Source organism: Sitophilus oryzae, unplaced genomic scaffold (assembly GCF_002938485.1).
Source record: "Sitophilus oryzae breed Bouriz unplaced genomic scaffold, Soryzae_2.0 scaffold_1000_pilon_pilon, whole genome shotgun sequence".
Lineage (NCBI taxonomy): Eukaryota > Metazoa > Arthropoda > Insecta > Coleoptera > Curculionidae > Sitophilus > Sitophilus oryzae.
Genome location: NW_022145617.1, coordinates 678141 through 698170, shown reverse-complemented (window position 1 = coordinate 698170; position 20030 = coordinate 678141). Strand labels below are relative to the sequence as shown.

The 20030-nt window shown below is 31.7% G+C and overlaps 2 protein-coding genes across 2 annotated transcripts in view; one reads left to right on the top strand and one right to left on the bottom strand.

The window, feature by feature from the left end:
* Positions 1-8632, bottom strand: part of LOC115876501 (calcium release-activated calcium channel protein 1-like) — a 62424-nt gene extending 53792 nt beyond the window's left edge. Inside the window, exons 1-2 of the mRNA XM_030892342.1 lie at positions 8370-8632; positions 3090-3255 (exon numbers count right to left, since the gene is read on the bottom strand). Coding sequence (XP_030748202.1) covers positions 3090-3095 — 6 coding nt within the window. The 5' untranslated portion in view covers positions 3096-3255; positions 8370-8632. The remainder of the gene's footprint in view (positions 1-3089; positions 3256-8369) is intronic.
* Positions 8633-12487: 3855 nt separating this feature from the next.
* LOC115875786 (fructose-bisphosphate aldolase) overlaps positions 12488-20030 on the top strand; it is a 27300-nt gene continuing 19757 nt past the window's right edge. The window contains exon 1 of the mRNA XM_030891318.1: positions 12488-12648. The gene's annotated coding sequence lies outside the window, so the exon portion shown is untranslated. The remainder of the gene's footprint in view (positions 12649-20030) is intronic.

The window sequence follows — 20030 nt, the reverse complement described above, 5'->3', positions numbered from 1 at the left end:
TTGTTCGCACCTTATTAAAAGACCATATAAAATTTGTTATTTACTTATAAAACTTTACATCCTATTCGTGAAATAAAAACGTATTTTTATATTGATATTTTTTAGTGTGCATTGTTCGCCTTTATATTATATTTTGCAGTATTATTTGGTTTGGTTTGGTTCGTCACTTTGAACAAAATAAGTTTTTGAAATTCAATTATTTACTTAGACTAGTTCTAAGTAAAACTATAGAAAAAAACGAAGTATAAATTATCGCTAGTACCTATTCATTTTGTGAACATACATATTGTAGAAAAAATAGTGATTAATGAAATTGTTTTTCACTGAACGAACTCGTAGACATATAATTTTTCATAAATCATTAATTATTTCGATAAGTTAGTCATACCAATCAGATTCATACTCTTTATACAGTATGTCCCCGGATTGTCTTTAGAAGAAGAAAAACTTTTAGTACATTTGGTACTAAAATGTTAATTGATATCAACTATATAGTTCCCAGATTATCAATTTTATTAAGCATTATTTTTAGATCTTGAGTTTGGTGTATAAAAAAAGAACTTTTTCAATACGAGAGAGATAAGAGGACGGTATGATCAAAAAGAGGACTGTCCTCTGGAATAGAGGACAGTTGGCAACCCTAGTATAGCCCTCATAGATGTTGACGGAATGAGACTGAGACGGTACGGTAACGGAACTGTGTGAAAGATGTGACTGACGCGTGTGAATAGACCTTAAGCGTTCAATTACTGATGGCAGAGTATAATTATTTTTTTTTATAAAAGAAAAGAACGTAATTAGTTTAGGAATATCATAACATGAGTTTTCAATTGATGAAATATTGAACAGTACCTACATCATGGTACTATATTATTATCCAAAATTATAAGTCATCAGATATTTATAGCATATGAAATACTAATTTGTTGATAAAGATCTTTCACGATAGACCATTTATAATATTATTATTTTAAAATTTTAATTATATGATATTATCGTACACATCAGTTACCAAAAAATTAGGAATATCTCTGGACAAAAATGAATGGGAATGTATCGATGTTCATTTCCAAGCCAACTGGGCGCCTTTTTTTCGATCATTCGGTATAATACGGTCAGGAACATGCAATGTAAATTTATTTCAACGTATGTTTAAGGCATTGCTAGTCTAGTTTGGTCTTAATCTTCTTAATCTAGTCTTTTTTTAGCCGACCATACCAACAGGTATGGTAGGCTATTAAGATCGGCAAAAAAAGTTTTTTTAATTTCACTCAAAATGAGTTACTTGAGTCATAAATGACCTAAATACAAAATATTTTCATTGTGTCTGTCTGTCTGTCTGTCCGTCTGTCTGTCCGTCTGTAACACGATAACTCAAAAACCGCTAAACCGATTTTAACCAAATTTGGCACAAAAATACTGTGGCACCTGAGAATCTGGCCATTAGTTTTTGGTAAGGGTGGGGGTTGGTAAGGGAGTATCGGAGGGGGTTAAAAATTAAAAAAAAATCGTAACTCTAAAATTACAGTACCTAGCGAAACGCGGTTTTCAATTTAAGATTAGGAATAATATTTGCAACAAAATTTGTAATAACATCAAAATCAGTCAAAGTCGCAGTTTTTGAGATAAAAAAAAATTGGAAAAATTCCTTTACTTTGGAACTAAACGAACTGGCTACCAACTTTTTATTAACATATTTTAGTATGGGCGGCTATACGTGCCTCCCGGCGTCAATTTTTTTTAGTACACCAAAAATACAAGTAAAGCATCTTACTCATGGATCACTCATGTATATTATATAAATTAAAATATCCTTAAAACTCAGGCCGATATTCAATAGTGTCTACTCTATTATTTAAAATATGTAAAATAACATCTTATTTCCGCTCCTTAGGGGTAACGGCCTAGCTACGTTAAAACACCGGTTCCCATTAGAACACCGAAGTTAATTAAAATATCCTTAAAACTCAGGCCGATATTCAATAGTGTCTACTCTATTATTTAAAATATGTAAAATAGCATCTTATTTCTGCTCCTTAGGGGCAACGGCCTAGCTACGTTAAAACACCGGTTCCCATTAGAACACCGAAGTTAAGCGACGTAAGGCGATACTGGTGGATGGACGGGTGACCGGTTCGAAACGCTGTTGTTCACGAGAAAAGTGTAAAACCTATTGATACACACTGCTCATTCACGCCGGTTCGAGGCCGGATGAGATCTGATATCTTGTGAGTAAGAGTTAATTTAGACACTTCCTAAATCGGTTGGCCACTGACCATGATATGGCCGAGGACCGCGGTTCGGATTCCGCGTAAACAAAGTAGGCCCCGTCAAGATTAGCCCTGGCAGCAAAAAGGAGACGTTAACTGAAATCTTTACTTTCTTTACTTTATTTCCGCTCCATTTATATCTCCAAGAAGAGCAACTTCCAGTACTTTTTCCATTTTTCATAAGTAAAGGGAAAGTCGGACAAGAAAACAAGAATATGCCGGAAATGTGAACATAAACGGTGAGAATCTTAAGTTAGATCAATAATGTTATAACGGTAACGGATAGATTTACGATATATTCCGAGAAATCTAATTTATCCCTCAAAATACCGTATTTATTACGTTGCCATATTTACTTTACTTTACAGGCACGAGAACATTCTATTTACATTTTTTAATAAGATATCATGAGGTCATATTATGCTCACTGGCAAAACGGTCTTTCCGAGATTCCGGTGTGTCCAGTTTTCCGGTCCATCATGTCCAACCGGTCTGCCGGTCCAGCCGGGTTGGAACCGGTATACCGGTGGTGGGACCGACTGAAATCTTAAGACCGAACATCCCTACTTTCAATGAACGTAAGTATAAAGTACTTTGAATGAGTTAGGAGATTGCCGTCCTAATTGGAAAATGAAGAAAACTACAAAGTTTCACGAGATTTCGCAACTTTTTGAAGTGAAAGAACTGCAAAACAATAGGTCAGAGGAGTCTGTTTGGGCGTATCAAATCATCTATCAAGCGCTTCAAATTTGTTATTTTTTAGATACCTTTGATCGTAGATTCGGACTTGAACCTTGCCCACGCGTATAAATCTCTTACCTGCATGTTTCTTGTTCAAAGGTCGAGTTGTTGTTCCTTTAAACGCGAGCTTTTAAGAAGTCCATAACGTAGAGGAATTTTAGCCGGTATTTCCCCACCTGTGTGAGGACACAGTTCAATCTGTTTCCTTTTATAACGACTAGATGTATTGATTTATTGTTGCGATCTGAAAAAGATATGAATTAATTATTATGATTTATAGAACGGGAATACCCTTAATTTGAAGTTTGGACTGAGATTGTGCAAGATGGCTGTAGATAAATACATGGTGTTTCAAAAAATATGTGTCATCTCCCGTCGGGAGATTCCTCGCGTAAAAATAAGATTTATTTTCCATATCAATATAGGTCCGATTATGCTTTGTTTCGTAGCTACGGGGTGTTAAAGTCTTAATTTTTTTACTTATTATAATTTTCTTACAAGTACTTTTAGCGATTCGAATAAAATTTTGAGGGTAAAAGTTACTATTGTTACATATTTTAGTAGTAAAAAAGTGTCGACATATTCACCATGGACGTGGCTATGGGTTCTCACGTCAATATTTTCTCAAAAAAAAACATGTGCGCCACTGACTTTTTTTCTCTTGTTAGTAAAATTGTGTAAGGCCCGGTTGTACCAACGAAGTTCACCGACAGATCAACTGTGAACGACGATCAAAGCAAAGTCGTTTAATGCCGTTAACCGGGGCTACTTCGTACAGCACGGGTAAATTGGGACAACGGGTCCTTGAAAGAGAAAAAAATTGAGGGGGGTAGCGAAATCATCAAAGCGGCCGCGTGTGGACTGGAACGTGTTTAAAACAGGTGCCCTCAGACCAGGTGGATGACACTTCTTACGGGAGAATTGGCAATGGTTCAAAACTTGACTACAAGCGATTTTCTAGGAATCTTCCTTACCGATAAATTATTGACAAGAGTGACAGATAAAACCTTGACGTTCTTTCAGTATTACAGTTCATCTCTTTTTCTTTCTAAAGTGTGCGTTGAAAGGAGACAAAAACAATTTTTGGTGACCCATAATTTGATATTCGAACACCACTTTTCTCCTTGTCGGGGCCATGTCGGGTCGTTGACGTTGACTTGTCGCCATTTTATTTGTTTTGTTTACACGCTGCAGTTTGCTTTGCAAAGAATACATAAATTACTTAGGCAAATATAGTTTTTTGATAAAACTCCTCGGACTAACGTGTAGGTAAGTGTTGTTAAATATTTTTTTTTTCGTCTTAACATGCTCATTGTCATTCTCCTGATTTAGGTGACAGAAAAGGATCATCAAATCAAATTGAATTTTATATTTTTTTCATCCCAGGACCGATAGTAAAATGTATATTTTATGGATACCTTCCTAAATATCAACGAGATGAGCCATCGGAACAAAGGGACCATAATACAAAACAGAAAGGTGATCTTTTTTCTTTCCACTTAGGATATTGAAATTATTATATACTGTAGTCGTGTTCGGCATTATGCTCTGAGAAATATAGATAAACAAAGAACAACAGATATAAAGCATCCCAGAGGAAAAGAGAGGCAATACCTGTACTCTCTCTGATATTTGTGAAAGTTACGGCAAAGTATTGTTGTAAATGTCATCTTTTTGATCGACCTGAAAACTTCGAGCAAAAAGATGACACCTTCAACAATACTTTGACAGATATCAGAGACGATACAGGTTTTTCCTCTCTTTTCCCCTGGAATACTTTTAATTTATTATTTGTTCATCTAGATTTCTCAGAGCACTATGAACGAACTCAGCTTGTATGTTTGAAATAATCGTCCAGTTGGCTTAAAAATGATGATCGATGACATTTCCCATATAATTTTACTTTCAAAATTACGATATATATCTTCATTTCTAAGCCATCTGAGACGCCATTTTTTTTTCAGTTTTATTATAATTAATTTTGTCTCTTGATCTACTTGTAACATTATTCTTTTAATTTTATTAATTTATTGTGGTGAAATTAATTTCTGTTATATATTTGATATTGATATTAAACATATTTTAAAAAAATGGTGTATTTTTTGTGTTTTTATGTATGTCATAATTAAAAATAAATGAAGAATTAAATTTTTTTATTTTTTAAACTTCCCGCCATGCGTGACATTCTAGTCCGTAGTTCCTACAAGCGATATTGGGGGCGCTAGTAGCAGTAGACTTGTAACAGTGTCAAATTTAAACGTCAATTTCACTTTCCAATATTTAGCAAGGCGCTAACACTTCTCCTTGTGTATATGTTTTGTGCTTCAGACGTTTCTTAAGTACCGAGTGTTTCTCGGGCCTGGCGTATTTTTTACGCCAATTTTTGTAAGTATGCAATTTTTGTTGTTTTCTTAAAGTGGAAAAAGTAACTGCCATACAACTAAACCTATTATTCATAAAGTCGTACTTGTTCCAGTATTCAGTATATAGGTATATTATCTGAAAATGTTTTATGTAATTTGAAGATTTTTAATCGTTCAATTTTTTTCCAGATGGTCGTAAGCAAAAAAATCATATTTTGAAGGCTAACTTCGGACATGGTTCGAAGTTACAAAAAGCAACTGAGGAGTTGCCCCTACCAAAATTATTCACCCGAGAGGTTACAGTAAGCAGTAGCAAATGTCAAAGCCAAGCGAAAAACCTTAAGGGGGGCGGCTGAGTATTATAGGATTCCCAAATCCATAATTGGGGATAAAGTTAAGGGGATTCATGATAAGAATCCAGGACGGCAACCAGTGCTGAGTATCGAGGAAGAGGCAAAATTGTTGACTGATATTTTTATCAATCAATCTTTTTTAATAAAAATGTCTTAAATAGTGTTTGAAGTTATTAATTTTTTGAGTTTTTATTAAAAAATGAACTTGATTTTTTTTGAAAACTTATATTTTTGTCCGAAGTTTCCTTTTAACTGGTATAAGATCAAATTTACACATTTTTAAAGGCATGTCTGAAGTTACCCCACCTATGGGGATAACTTCGGACACTTTTCAAACAAAAAAATATATAGGTACGTCAGAAAAAGAAAGTTTAACATTTTTTTTAGTTAGACATAGGGGAAGGATGTAGTAACCCACACAAAAAATATTGGTTGAATTTGAACACACTTAGGTCAAGAAACTTACAAAAAACCTCAAAAACTGTCCGAAGTAGCCCCGTTTTACGGTGCCGATTAAAAGTTGTGTAACGGTTGTGTCTTGATATTTTGTGGATAAGATACAGAGTGTCCCAAATAAACAAAAAATATTATAGTTTATTAATTATATTAATTATTATAGTATTATTACAAAATATTATCATATTTTTTTAAATGGAACACCCTCTGTATTATTCTATTTTTAGATTCTACGATTGAAATAAACGTATATTTGATTAAAGTTTATCCATTTTTCACACTTAAACCTTACCTACCGTTTTTGAAATATTTTCAATTTTGTGAAATTGCAGTAAAAATTTTAAGGCTTTATTTCTCCATGGTTTTTAATACTAAATATTTACCAAAGTTTATTTATTGATCAGATATTGTGTGGCAATAATAAAAATAATACTACCTTATACAGAGTGTCTAAAAATGTATTTTAATTGTCTATCAAATTGTATTATACCATTTTTATTTTATCTCTTCAAGTTTTCGCAGAATTTTCGCATTTTCTTATAATTTAGACCTCATTTATCAATGTACCCATGGAATATTGACATACTGACAGTCCAATTGATTTGTAAAATACGAGAGAAAAATCATTGGGTGGCTTTGATAAAACTTTACTGTGGAAAATGCCATATGAGATATAAAACCGCGATTATCTGCGAAACCGTTAACAATTTTGAGTTACTCTAAATCTAAATACAAAAAAATGTTAATATTTAAAAAAAACGAAGCAAAATCATTTTATATTTTAGAAAGTTTGGCGTAGAATTGTAAACATCCTGTATGATTTACGATTACCATATTTATAGCAAAGTAAAGTACAGACCATAATATACATAGTTTTGATTTCAGGACAGTTCTTGTATTTTCAATATTTTTTTTAAGAAAAGCTGAAAAGTATTATTTTTTATTTATTTATTAATATCTCTGAAACTATCGAAATATATTTACTCATATCTTAGGATTATGGAACGTGATCTGAAAAGAAGCCAAAAATGCAATAATATACAGGGTGTTCCATTTAAAAAAGTAATCCCGATCAACTTACACTTTTTTGAGCCACTCTATAGAAGGTATACACTCTATATATAGGTACCATTGCGATAAGAAAAAAGTAGTACAAGAATTAGTAGTCTCAGATAGAACTCCTTGTCTATAAGGATATCGAGAAGTGGTTATCGTCGTCACTATGAAAACAATACAATTATGCCACCTAACTTTTTAAGCGTTACCATGAATTTGGTAATAATTGGTATACGTGGCGAAATAAAAGTATAAAAAATTTTCCTACCTTTTAAAAATATTTTATTATAGACCAGCAGATTAAATCATATTTTGTTGTACTACTTTTTTTTTTGATCGCAATTGTACATACTTTAGGCATGCACTTAAACAAAATGACCAAGTTTTCATTCTAAGAGCTACGGATGCCCGACGCACTATTGCCGGACCCTGTATATTGTATATGTTTACGGGTATTGACTCAAAAAACATAATTTATCGCGACAATTTAAGATTTCTCAAAAAAAACTAAAAATTATATTAAAATATAAGAATAAATAATAGAACCAAAATAAATTCTATAAAATTATCTTAAACTTTCTCTACAAAAAATATAAACAAATACAATAAACTCTTCTTTAGTAGTAATATTAAGTACACTATTAGTAATAATATTAACAATTATTATTGCAGTGCCTATATGAAATATGAAAGAAGTAAAAGTACTGTACTTAGACTTTGATAGTTCAAGAAATTCTAATGTAATTTCCCATAATAACTGATTATCCGTCATCATACAAAGCTTCTTTGATTATAAGACTTTTTGGTCAATGGTACTAATATAATTTTTATAACTTAATCTTATTTAAAAAAAAGTACAATACTGTAAGTAATTTAAATACATAAATAGAATAGCTTTAAACAAAGAATCCAACATTAATCTCTAATGTGTTAATATTTTCCATCAGGTAGACTAACTTTGACTGAAACTATTTTTGTTTTGATTTTCTTATACCTGCTTTCCAAAGCTTTGTTTTATCCTAGTGTTAAAAAACTATATCGATGTTTAAAACCATCTTTTATTTAAACGTTTCTGTTAAAACCCTATGTAAAAAAGGAAAAATTAAAGAAATATGATTGTGTTGTAGTACCTTAAACGACTATAGGCATAACATAAATAAGCACTTTCACGAATGTTTCTTTAATCGTGGATATTTCGACTTCGATAGTACCTTATGATAGTACCCGCGTAACCCGTCTGTCTGTAGAAAGACACCGGCTCGCACTGAACAAGTCGCGCTTTTACTGTGAGTTCACGACACGATGATGGTACCTACCGGTTTATCAGTACCATTTTTCATCGAGAAATGGGAATGCAAAAATGACTTCGGAATCCCAGTGGTTTTATGATTGTTAGTTAAATTAGTTTAACAATAACAGTACTCATCTGGAAGCTATAAAGTTTGTTGTCAAAATGAAATGGTTAACGATAGATAAGAATTATCGGAAAATTCAATATTTATATATCGGGTGACCAGCGGCGTAGCGTGACGTCAATACAAGGAGATGTAATAATAAGTAGTACCAACACAATAAAGTTTTTTTCTTTTTTTTTATTAAAGTCTTTAATTTTGAAGTTACAAAAATCAAATATGCAAAAATGTAACAGGTTAAAAAAATTATCAAACCAATTTAAAAAAGAAACTAAATTTAGGAAAAAACAAAGCTGTGAACGTATCTGTTACATAAAATAGTGAAGGCCAACAAAAAAGTTTATTCAGTGCCCTACAACTTACAACCACATAACCAAGGTTTACTTTTATAAACATTTTCATTAAAACGACGAATAAACGATTTTAATTTAGTATAGGCTTGGTATTCTCCGCCGGTGCTGCCACCGCCGGAGAATATCGTAAATAACGAATACATACAAATACACGGGTTTAAATGGCAAGTAATATAATTATTCTAAAAGTGTTAGAAAGTATAATTTGTGGAAATTCTAAGCAAAAAAATAAAAAGGTAAATATTTTGATATCTTCAGAAGGTCTATAACTTCCATTATAATTTATTATTCCAGTTAAAAAATTATTTTAGACGAGTTCAACGGTAGCGAGAATAGTTTTTTATCACCGGTTTTGCTAGTGAGGTATAATTGGAGCTATTTCGGCTATAACGAATTTTTTTAAAGGTACATAATTATAATGTTAGAAGATGTTCATAAAACATTTAATCGCTAGTTGATTAAAAAAGTATACCTACCATTAATATTGCAAATTATATTTTATCATCTCACCTCTCATAGTATATTTCTATTTAATTTTTTGATTATGTAACGAGCACTTTGTTTACTCACTTGTTTCGTCGAACTGCTTGAATCCATTTTTGCTTTTGATCAAATCGGTGTGAAAAACTATGAATCTATAAAATGTTGTTTCGGGAGAGTTGAATATCGGGAAAGTTGAGTTATTGAATGTTGTTGCACCCAACAACGCCCTCATCACGCTCTCCTTTACGCGTCAACATTTTTTCGGCAATTTTATTAACATTTGAAATTGTCACAACACAACACGAACGCCTAGTTCCCATATAGCACGTCCAAATGAAATTACGTTTCTACAAGGGAGACACATGAGAAACAACATATGTTAAAGTGAACCTAAGTGTTCATCTAGTTCTAACATATACATATGAGATACACGCAGGTTTATATTGATAGAATTGTGTGATACAGTGTTTACTAGTTGTATACCGTATGCACTCAAGATTCTAAAGAGTTTTTTGTAACGTAACAAATAATTATTAAAATGATGAAATCTGACGTATATGAGACATACAATGTATAAGTCATATGTATGTGTAATACTTCGTATCATAGTTGTGCCTATAGTACACACCTTGTAAAAATGTGACGTATACACATAATATAAATATCTATATAGACACTTTGTAATAGTGTACTGCATGAAGGTGTGCGCATGCGCGGATAGCCTCAGCGTAGATACACCGACCAAGTGTATCTTATGTGTCCTCTCTCCTTCCTCCTTTCTAGGAGTGATGTGTGTTTAGCAGCCATTATTGTTTTATCATTCGGAAGCTCTATATGAATGTTCTGTTTGTGTGTAGTTTAAAAGAGATTTTAAGGTAAGTACAAGTTTTTAATTACCTTGTTACACCTTCCTAAGAGTATTATTAATATTATAGCAGCGACTCTTCCCTTGATCGATACCCAATTTACCAAATTTTGACTCCAATGAATGAAAACTCCAAATATTCTCGTATAATAATAAAGAGGTTAGCTGAGTTAGCTCTGCAATAAGTGCAATATATATTTTTTTAATTTGGAAATAATAAAAATATAAATGGACCAGAGAAAAAAAGATTTAAACATTTCAAAGAACTTCTTACACTAAAGTAAGTTATTGATGGATCAATATACAGATATGTTTAATATTCAATAATCAGTTTCATATAATATTTAAGGGTGAGATTGTTAATCTGGAAATAAAATACAACAAAGTCCAACAGAGTGCTCGATGAATGAGTATGCTAATAAACCAACTGCTTGTAGGGAAAAGAGGAGAAAAAACCTGAAAAAATGACTAAACGAGGTCCACCAAATCGTGGCGATATACCAGTGTTTACCATTTTAGTATGTTGTTATACTAGGTACTTATATTTTTAATACATTTTGATACAAATTCTGTTCTTTTACAGTGTTTTCTTACTTCTGGTTTCTACAGTGTAAATAATTATTATTATTGTGTTATTTGCGCTATTGCGTTCCATGATATAAAGAAATATAAGAATTTTATTTTTTAACCACTTAATCCATTTTATGGAAGAAAAATGGTACATTTAATACAAAACAAAAATGGAACAATTTTAAGGCTACTTCTCTTGAACTTACGATCGAGATACTTTTGGAAAATACAAAGTTTTGCCTTCCTAATTTTCGTTCTAAAAAGATATAATTGGTATCATTGAATACATATTTCTTAAAAAGAACGAAAAGTTAGGCATCAAAACTTGTATTATTTCCTAAATTCGTTCATAAGAAGTAGTTTTATCTAGCGCAAGATGTATATACGAAGCAAAATACATACGTATATACGCGGTAGTCACAACTGCAATGTGTAAACATAGTTTAAACGTAATACACAAGCACTGTGTATCCTACGGCACACTGTGTATCCGTATCCCTTTGTGTATACGTAAATGCTATACTGTGGCTACATTGTGTGAGGCGGACGTTTAACCTTTGTGCATACGTGTTGAACTACAATGTGTAAACGTAGCATATTTACATCGGGGGAATTGTGTCACCCTGTGTCTACATCTAATAATGTAAACACATCGTAAATGTGATTTGATGGGCTGTATGGGTTCGAATTCTTTTCACTTTTATTTTTTACTACTCGAAACAGCGTTACATCACACAGACCTCGTACCTGAGTGGTTTATAGTCTGAATAATTGCACTAGCAAAAAACTAAAATACTTAAATATTATGACAAAACCACGATTTCGATATTATTTTAATGCGATCAAATGATGGCGGCTACTGATAATTTCAGATTTTTGCCGTTGAAGCGCTGCGGTCGGAATTTGTTGAATTTAACTGAAATGCACCAAAAGCTTATAAGAGATCTCAGTAACTTTTTTAAATAAAAACGTATAACAATATTTTGACTGGATGCGACGCATCACCCGCATCAATTTTGCCGCTGGTTTTGGTCGAGTTAGTGGAGTGTTCGCTCCTTTTCTAGCTAAATAGTTTACTTTTTCATTACCTTTTTTCCCTCGGTGGGCACCCAGATTAGGAGGACTTGATTTTCTTTGCCTAATTTGTTCAGCTAAAAAGAAGATTAATTTTTTAAAGATTAAGTTCCAAATAAAAATATTAGGTCTTATATAATGATTGACAACAATTTTATAGAGAAATACGTTAGATAATATTATGTGATATATGCAAGATCGTTTTAAATACAGCGCGAATATCTTTTAATTCAAATAGATTCCTGTTTGTTCAATTGAGGTTTCTCCGTAGTTTCCTGTTAGGAGATTTGTCGAGATACTGGCTTCCATCGATAGATGGCACTACTATTCATTTTCTTTTTTCATAAACTTGTGCAAGTTTTTGAAATCTGCCAATGTCAACTTAACAATCACTTACCATAAAGTCGATTTTTGCGAAACACAATTCCGAGAAAATATTCCTTGACAAATGACACGTAATGTACGAAATTCCATTTCCGTAATATCTGTGTATAAAAGTGAATAAGACGAGGAACCGCACGTCTTTTCTTAACGCCGATTGACAATTTGACTGAATCGTCCTCTAAACGTCCTTTAAAAATTTCAGTTCAAAATCTACCCCGGTTTAGTTAGGGTGTAAATTGTTTAGTGCAAATTAAAACAATAAAAGCACGTAAGTACTATTTTTATTTATAGTTAAATTTATTTTAAATTAAATAGATACAGAGAATATTGAATAAATCGAGGGGTTTCTTGTGTAATTTGTATGATTACGTGATAGAAACGATATGTTCATTTATCATAATCAAATACAATCATTAACCTACCATTAAATATGATTTAATTATGTTTTAAATGCTTATTTCTTGTAGTAGCAAGTTTCAGAAATTGATATAGCATTTTTTTATTGTACTCTATGCAAGTTATTCCATAGCCCATATATCAATTGTATTTTTTTATTATTATGGGTATTTATTATTTCCCTTGTTTATAAACATTTCTTTTAAGGGATAGGTTTGAATTAAAGAAATGAAATTATAACAGCATTCTTACAGGTGATATATGTATAGAAAGTTTGTTCTAATGATTTTGCTATATCATGTTTTATATAATAATTAGTACTTATTCAAAAAATGCATTGGTATATTATAAGAATTGTAAGGGTAATTAACCAGACTAAATTAAACGATTTGACCTCTATATGTCCTTATTTGGTGCTTAACTTTTACCTCTGAATCAAAAACAGTTTATTAGTAGATTTTTAATATTTTCATATTAGTATTTATTATCCTGATATAAAAAACACTTAACCAATTTAATGTAACACTTCAAAATTACAATTTACCTTTTTTGAAATATTTTATGAATTATATATTATATCCATTCTGTTCTTTTGGTTATTTCTTCATATCAAGACACTTATTGAACTGTTCTAATCATACTTTTATCTTCTAATATTCTTCCTTTGATCCACAATAACTCCTTGTGACTGGTATGCAGGATCTTTAGTAACATCCCCATTGGAGACTTCAGCTCAAAAAATATCCATATAGTCTGTCCATTGAAAGAACACTTGACAATTGTTGTCTGTCATTTGAATTCACAAGTAAATTGTATTTCTGTCACATTTTGGATATCGCCTGTCGTAATCTGCAGAGAGTTGTTGACACAACTCTAGTTATTATTATAATATCATTAATATTAAGTAGATAGATATTTGAGGTTGCTATTGGCCTGTTCTACTACGTCCTTTTCAGATCTATTGTGATCCTCTTCTGTGGTCCTCTTATGTGAATTTCTCCACCAATCTAGAGATTTGGTATTATCGTGGGTATTAGGTACTATCATGTAATTTTGGTATTGCAAAATCAATAATCAGTAATTTAAGGTTGAAAAATTAATTTAAAGTCAAACATAAATGAAAATTATTATCAAAGTGCATTTCTATGCATTAATTAAAATTAAGTAATACTTAATAACTAAAATTATCTATACAGATACAATAGAAATGATGTTAATTTTGCTAATATTCTTTTAATTACAGTTATATTTATATTATTTAGTATCTATATTATTATGAGAGCATAGTCTTATACCTATGTATTATAATCGAAAAAAAAAGTAAACTTGATGTGCATTTGTGCATTGGCAGAAAAAAATACCTGTATAAAAAGTTGACCTCCATGTGACCTCGACTATTTTTTAATAAATAAAATGGAATTATATAATGAGAGATACAGTACCTAGTTTTAATTGATTAGACGATTAGACTAAACAAAATGTTATCAAACTTTTAAATTAGAACGTACATATTTATATAAGGAAAATTTGTAGACTTCTGAATATTGGAAGGTGTCCAAAATGTGATGATGGGGTCATTGATAGGACAAAAATCATTTCATTACTGTATGTTTAACAATAAAATTTTAAAAGATATTTAAATGATAAAGAATTAACCTTGTACCTAATTCCATCATATATCGGATAAAAATGAAAGATTAATTTGTTTTAAGCTATAAATCAGATAAATAATGAAGTTATGTAGTATACGATTACTGTTACGATTCTCACAGACTTAAAAATTTGAAGTCTGTGAATCTAATACAATACGTACATAATTATAAAATTGAAGACTTGAAGTAAATAATATGTATGTATGTTAAGTGCCAAAATTATTATTTCGAAATAAACAATATTTATTGTTCTATAACCAATGTTTTAAAATGGGGGGTATCTCGGTTGAGAACTTTTTTTCAAAGCAATTTAATAGCCGTTGCACATACTGCTTTATACTTTTTCTTCTTCTTCTTATCACGCCTTCTCCTGCCGAAGGTTGGCGATCCAAATGGCAATTGTGGCTCTGGAAACTGCAGCCCGGAAGATTTCCGCAGACGAGCGTTCAAACCATCTCCTTAAATCTTTTAGCCATGAGTACTGGAGTCTTCCTACTGATCTTTTCCCTTGCACTTTGCCCTCTATTATGAGGCGCAGTATTTCGTATCTATCACCTCTCATCATATGACCCAAGTATTGCATTTTTCTTTCCTTGATGGTATTCAGTATCTCTTTTTGTTTTTGCATGCGCTGGAGTACTTCATCGTTGGTAATCCTTTGTACCCATGAGATTCGCAGCATCGGTCTGTACACATACATTTCGAAGGCTTCTATTCTCTTTTCAGTCTGTGAATCCAGTGTCCAGCTCTCACATCCATAGAGTAACACAGAGAAGACGTAGCATCTGGCCATTCGAGTTCTGAGTTCCGCACTGAGGTCTCGTCTTGTAAAAAATGATTTCATACTCACGAAGATTTTTCTCGCTTGCTCAATTCTTGAAAATATTTCTCTTTTCGGGTCCCACTGACTATTGATGTTAGCTCCTAAATACTTTATTGAGGTCACTTGTTCGATTGTTTGTCCCTTGACACGCAGGTGTGCATTTATTAGAGTCTTAGAAAAGACCAATAGTTTAGTCTTGGAGACATTGAGATCCAGTCCAAACATCTCACTATAGTGGACTACGGAATCTATGATGTCCTTTTGCAGTTCTTGTATATCGTTGGCTATTATAACCAAATTATAACCGTATCATCGGCATATCTGATATTGTTTATTGGGATTCCATTGAACTTGATTCCGCCCTGGATTCGATCCAGTGCTTCTCTAAATATAGTCTCCGAGTACAGGCTAAACAGGAGCGGAGACAAGACGCAACCCTGTCGAACAACCCGTCTGATTTGTATATCTTCCGATGTTGACTGCTTCATCTCAACTACCGCCGTTTGATGCCAATAATGTTCTGATATGAAAGGTAAGTCATGTTCGTCAACTCCGGTTGTTCTTAGAATTTTGATCATCTTCTGATGATTAACATAGTCGAACGCCTTACAATAGTCTATGAAGCATGCAAATACATTCACATTCATGTCCCTACACCTCTGTCTCATTACATTTAGGAAGAAGGTGTAGAGTGCTTCATGCGTTCCGAGTCCGTTTCTGATGCTAAACTGGGTGTTGTCCATCTGACTTCCGTACTTCTTGTAGATTCGCGTGGGAATGATTCTAAGAAAGGTTTTGAGGACATGGAACATAAGACTTATTATCCGATTGTCATCACATTGTGAGGCGTTGGGTTTCTTTGGCAGAGTTACGAATGTTGATTTAAGCCAATCTGGTGGTATTTTGCTTGAGCTATACAGGGTCCGGCAATAGTGCGTCGAGCATCTGTAGCTCCTAGAATAAAAAACTTGAGAATTTTATTTAAGTGCAAACCTAAAGTATGTACCAGGATGTATTTCAGGAAAATATTTTAACTTCTATAGGGTGGCTCAAAAAAGTGTGAGTGGACCTGGATGATTTTTTTTAAACGGAACACCCTGTATATTATTGCATTTTTGGCTTCCTTTCAGATCACTTTACATAACCCTAAGATATGAATAAACATATTTCGATAGTTTCAGAGATATTAAAAAATAAATCAAAAATATATATTTTTCAGCCCTTCTTAAAAAATTATTAAAAATACAGGAACTGTTCTGAAATCAAAACTATATTAGGTATTTACTTTAGATAGTCTGCACTTACTTTGCTATAAATATGAAAATCGTAAATTATACAGGATGTTCAAAATTCTACACCAAACTTTCTAAAATATAAAACAATTTTTCTTCGTTTTTTCAATGGAACACCCTGTATATTATTTTATCAATAGACGGAGAATTAAAAAATGAACATTTTTTGTATTTAGAGTATTTCAAAATTTTTAACGGTTTCGCAGATATTTGCAGTTTTATATTTCATATGGCATTTTCCACAGTAAATTTTTATCAAAGCCACCCAATGATTTTTCTCTCGTATTTTACCATATGAAATAATACTGCGTGTATCTGCGAAACTATTAAAAATTTTGAAATACTCTAAATACAAAAAATGTTCATTTTTTAAGTCTCCGTCTAATAAAAAAATAATATACAGGGTGTTCCATTTAAAAAAACAAAGAAAAAATATTTTATATTTTAGAAAGTTTGGCGTAGAATATTGAACATCCTGTATGATTTACGATTACCATATTTATAGCAAAGTAAGAACAGACCATCTAAAGTAAATACCTAATATAGTTTTGATTTCAAAACAGTTCTTGTATTTTTAATAATTCTTTTAAAAAGGGCTGAAAAATATACATTTTTGATTTATTTTTTAATATCTCTGATACTATCGAAATATATTTATTCATATCTTAGGGTTATGTAAAGTGATCTGAAAGGAATCCAAAAATGCAATAATATACAGGGTCTTCCGTTTAAAAAAAATCATCCAGGTCCACTCACACTTTTTTGAGCCACCCTATAGAAGTTATCTGCTTAAATATATCAACGTTTATTTTATCGGGGCTTTTCCTCTTTTCTCTGTTTTTATTGCATGAACAACTTCGTCTTTGGTTATTGCTGCAGCCTTTTCATTCAGTATCTGATCTATCGGTGGTGGGGAGCAAGGTCTCTCATCATTAAAAAGTGTTTCGATATATTCTTTCCATCTCGCAAACTTAGCCTTTACTCCTAGAATTATCTCGTTATCGTCTGTTAGGATTGCTTCTTGGTGTTTTCACTGCTTTATACAGGGTGCCAATGTTCCGTGGAAATACGACTACTACGTATTTTTGGAATCAAAATTAGTTCATTGGTCACAATTTACCTCTATACAAAAATGCTTCGTTTGTCAGGGAGAGGGCATCAAACACAAAAAAATAAACACATTTTTTCAGATATTTAAGAACCGTTATTCCGATTTGAATGAAATTTTGGGTGTCTTATGTTTTGCTACCAGTGGCGCATCTAGAGATTGAGTCTGGGAAGGGTAGTGACAATATTTAAATAAAGTACTAAATTTAAATTATATTTTCCCTGAAAGGTATTGTGACTGTGGAAAGAAATATACTTTTTTTACATAATTGGTTTGGATTCTCTATTTTGATTGGTATTATTAACTTTTTTTGAGACAATTTTATTGTATAACACATTTTCTCTTATTCATAAATTTCTTCTTGGGAGGGGTAATTACCCCCATTACCCCTCCCGTATATGCACCACTGGCTTTAACATTTGACTTACACATAATCAAGAAAAAGTACGGAAAGAGTGAAAATTACCCCCATAAACCATTTTTTTGCACACAGCACATTATTGACTTCCAGTCTTCAATTATTATTACAATAATTACAAATATTTTATACTATTCTATAATCCTTGTTTATCTATAATACATCACAGTTTTGTTTATTTCTATATTGATGGAAAAACTTATTACAAAATACATATTAAGTAAATTTATACTTCTCCTCTTATTTATCAAATATCAATATTACAATCTAATAATTGTGGTTTGTTTGTTATGTTCAATAATCGGTAGTTTATTTTTTTTCGTCCTGTTAAATTTTAAATAGTAGTCATATTATTCTCAATATTTTGCAGAAAACAGATTTTTAATAAAAATACACACTTTTGTTAAAAAGTTGCAATAAAGATTCTGATTCCGTACCCTGTGCATCATAATAGTCATTTGAAGCAATTAAAAACAGTAAATCAATGTTTTGTTACTTGAGTTATTTCTATTTTTAGTACATATTTTTTACGATAAGTTAACTCTATATTTATTGTTGAAATAAATTTGTTAAAGCCTCGTCTACACATAACGTTTTACCTTTCGGTCCTACCTGTTCAGTCAAAATGAATGAAGTGTGTCAAAACTTGTGTGTACGAAAAAAAATTCGGATATTTTACTTGGAATGAATTAAGACGGAAGGCCGTCTAGAGGACTACCGGGAGATTATTTAGTTTTACAACAAAATTATCGCTTTGCCTACAAAGAAAAATATATAAGTAAATTTACAGAAAGTTGTATGGATATATTACAGCATTTTTAATAAGCTACTTTTAAAAAATCTAATATTTTTGCATAGTTTCACAGAATAATGTCATTGTAATTTTACAAAATTGTTTAAAGGTATATCTGGTGGTTATTACCCAACGATACTATGTTAACAATTATTAGCTTTGCTTAGCTTGCAAATAAAATTTAAACACTATGATAATAATTGATAAAACCAAGGCAAAAAAAAGTTTTTTTAATTTCACTCAAAATGAGTTACTTGGGTCATAAATGACCTAAATACAAAATATTTTCATGGTGTCTGTCTGTCTGTCTGTCCGTCTGTCCGTCTGTAACACGATAACTCAAAAACCGCTGAACCGATTTTAACCAAATTTGGCACAAAAATACTGTGGCACCCGAGAATCTGGCTATTAGTTTTTGGTGGGGGTGAGGGGTTGGTAAGGGGGTATGGGAGAGGGTGAAAAATTTTAAAAAATCGTAACTCCAAAATTACAGTAGCTAGCGAAACGCGGTTTTCAAATTAAGATTAGGAATAATATTTGCAACAAAATTTGTAATAACATCAAAATCAGTCAAAGTCGCAGTTTTCGAGATATTAACATATTTTAGTATGGGCGGCTATGCGTGCCTCCCGGCGCCATTTTTTTTATTTGAAATTGCTGTAGGTTGGACCCTTGATTGTTGGACTAATAGTAATAATATTTAATAATAAATTAGGTAGAATATATAATTTATTAATTTTATTTTTATTTTATTAATTGTGATTAATAAAATAGCATTTATCTGATCAAGGAGGCCGAATTCGCCAAAATATCAAGAGATAACTTTTAATTGGCATTAAACGGCCTACACAATTTTGATATCAAAAGTAAAAAGTCAGTGGCGCACATGTTTTTTTTTGAAAAATATAACAGTGATAACCCATATTCCCTGAAAAATCTATAGGCACATTTTTAGTATTAAAATATATAGCACTTATAGCACCTTTTACCCTCAAAATTTGATTCAAATCACTAAAAGTACTTGAAAGAAAACTATAATAATTCGAAAGATTATTAGGACTTTTAACACCCTGTAGCTACGAAACAAAGCAGAGTCGGACCTACGTTGATATAAAAAATAAATCTTATTTTTACGTACGAATCTGCACATGAGAAATGACACATGTTT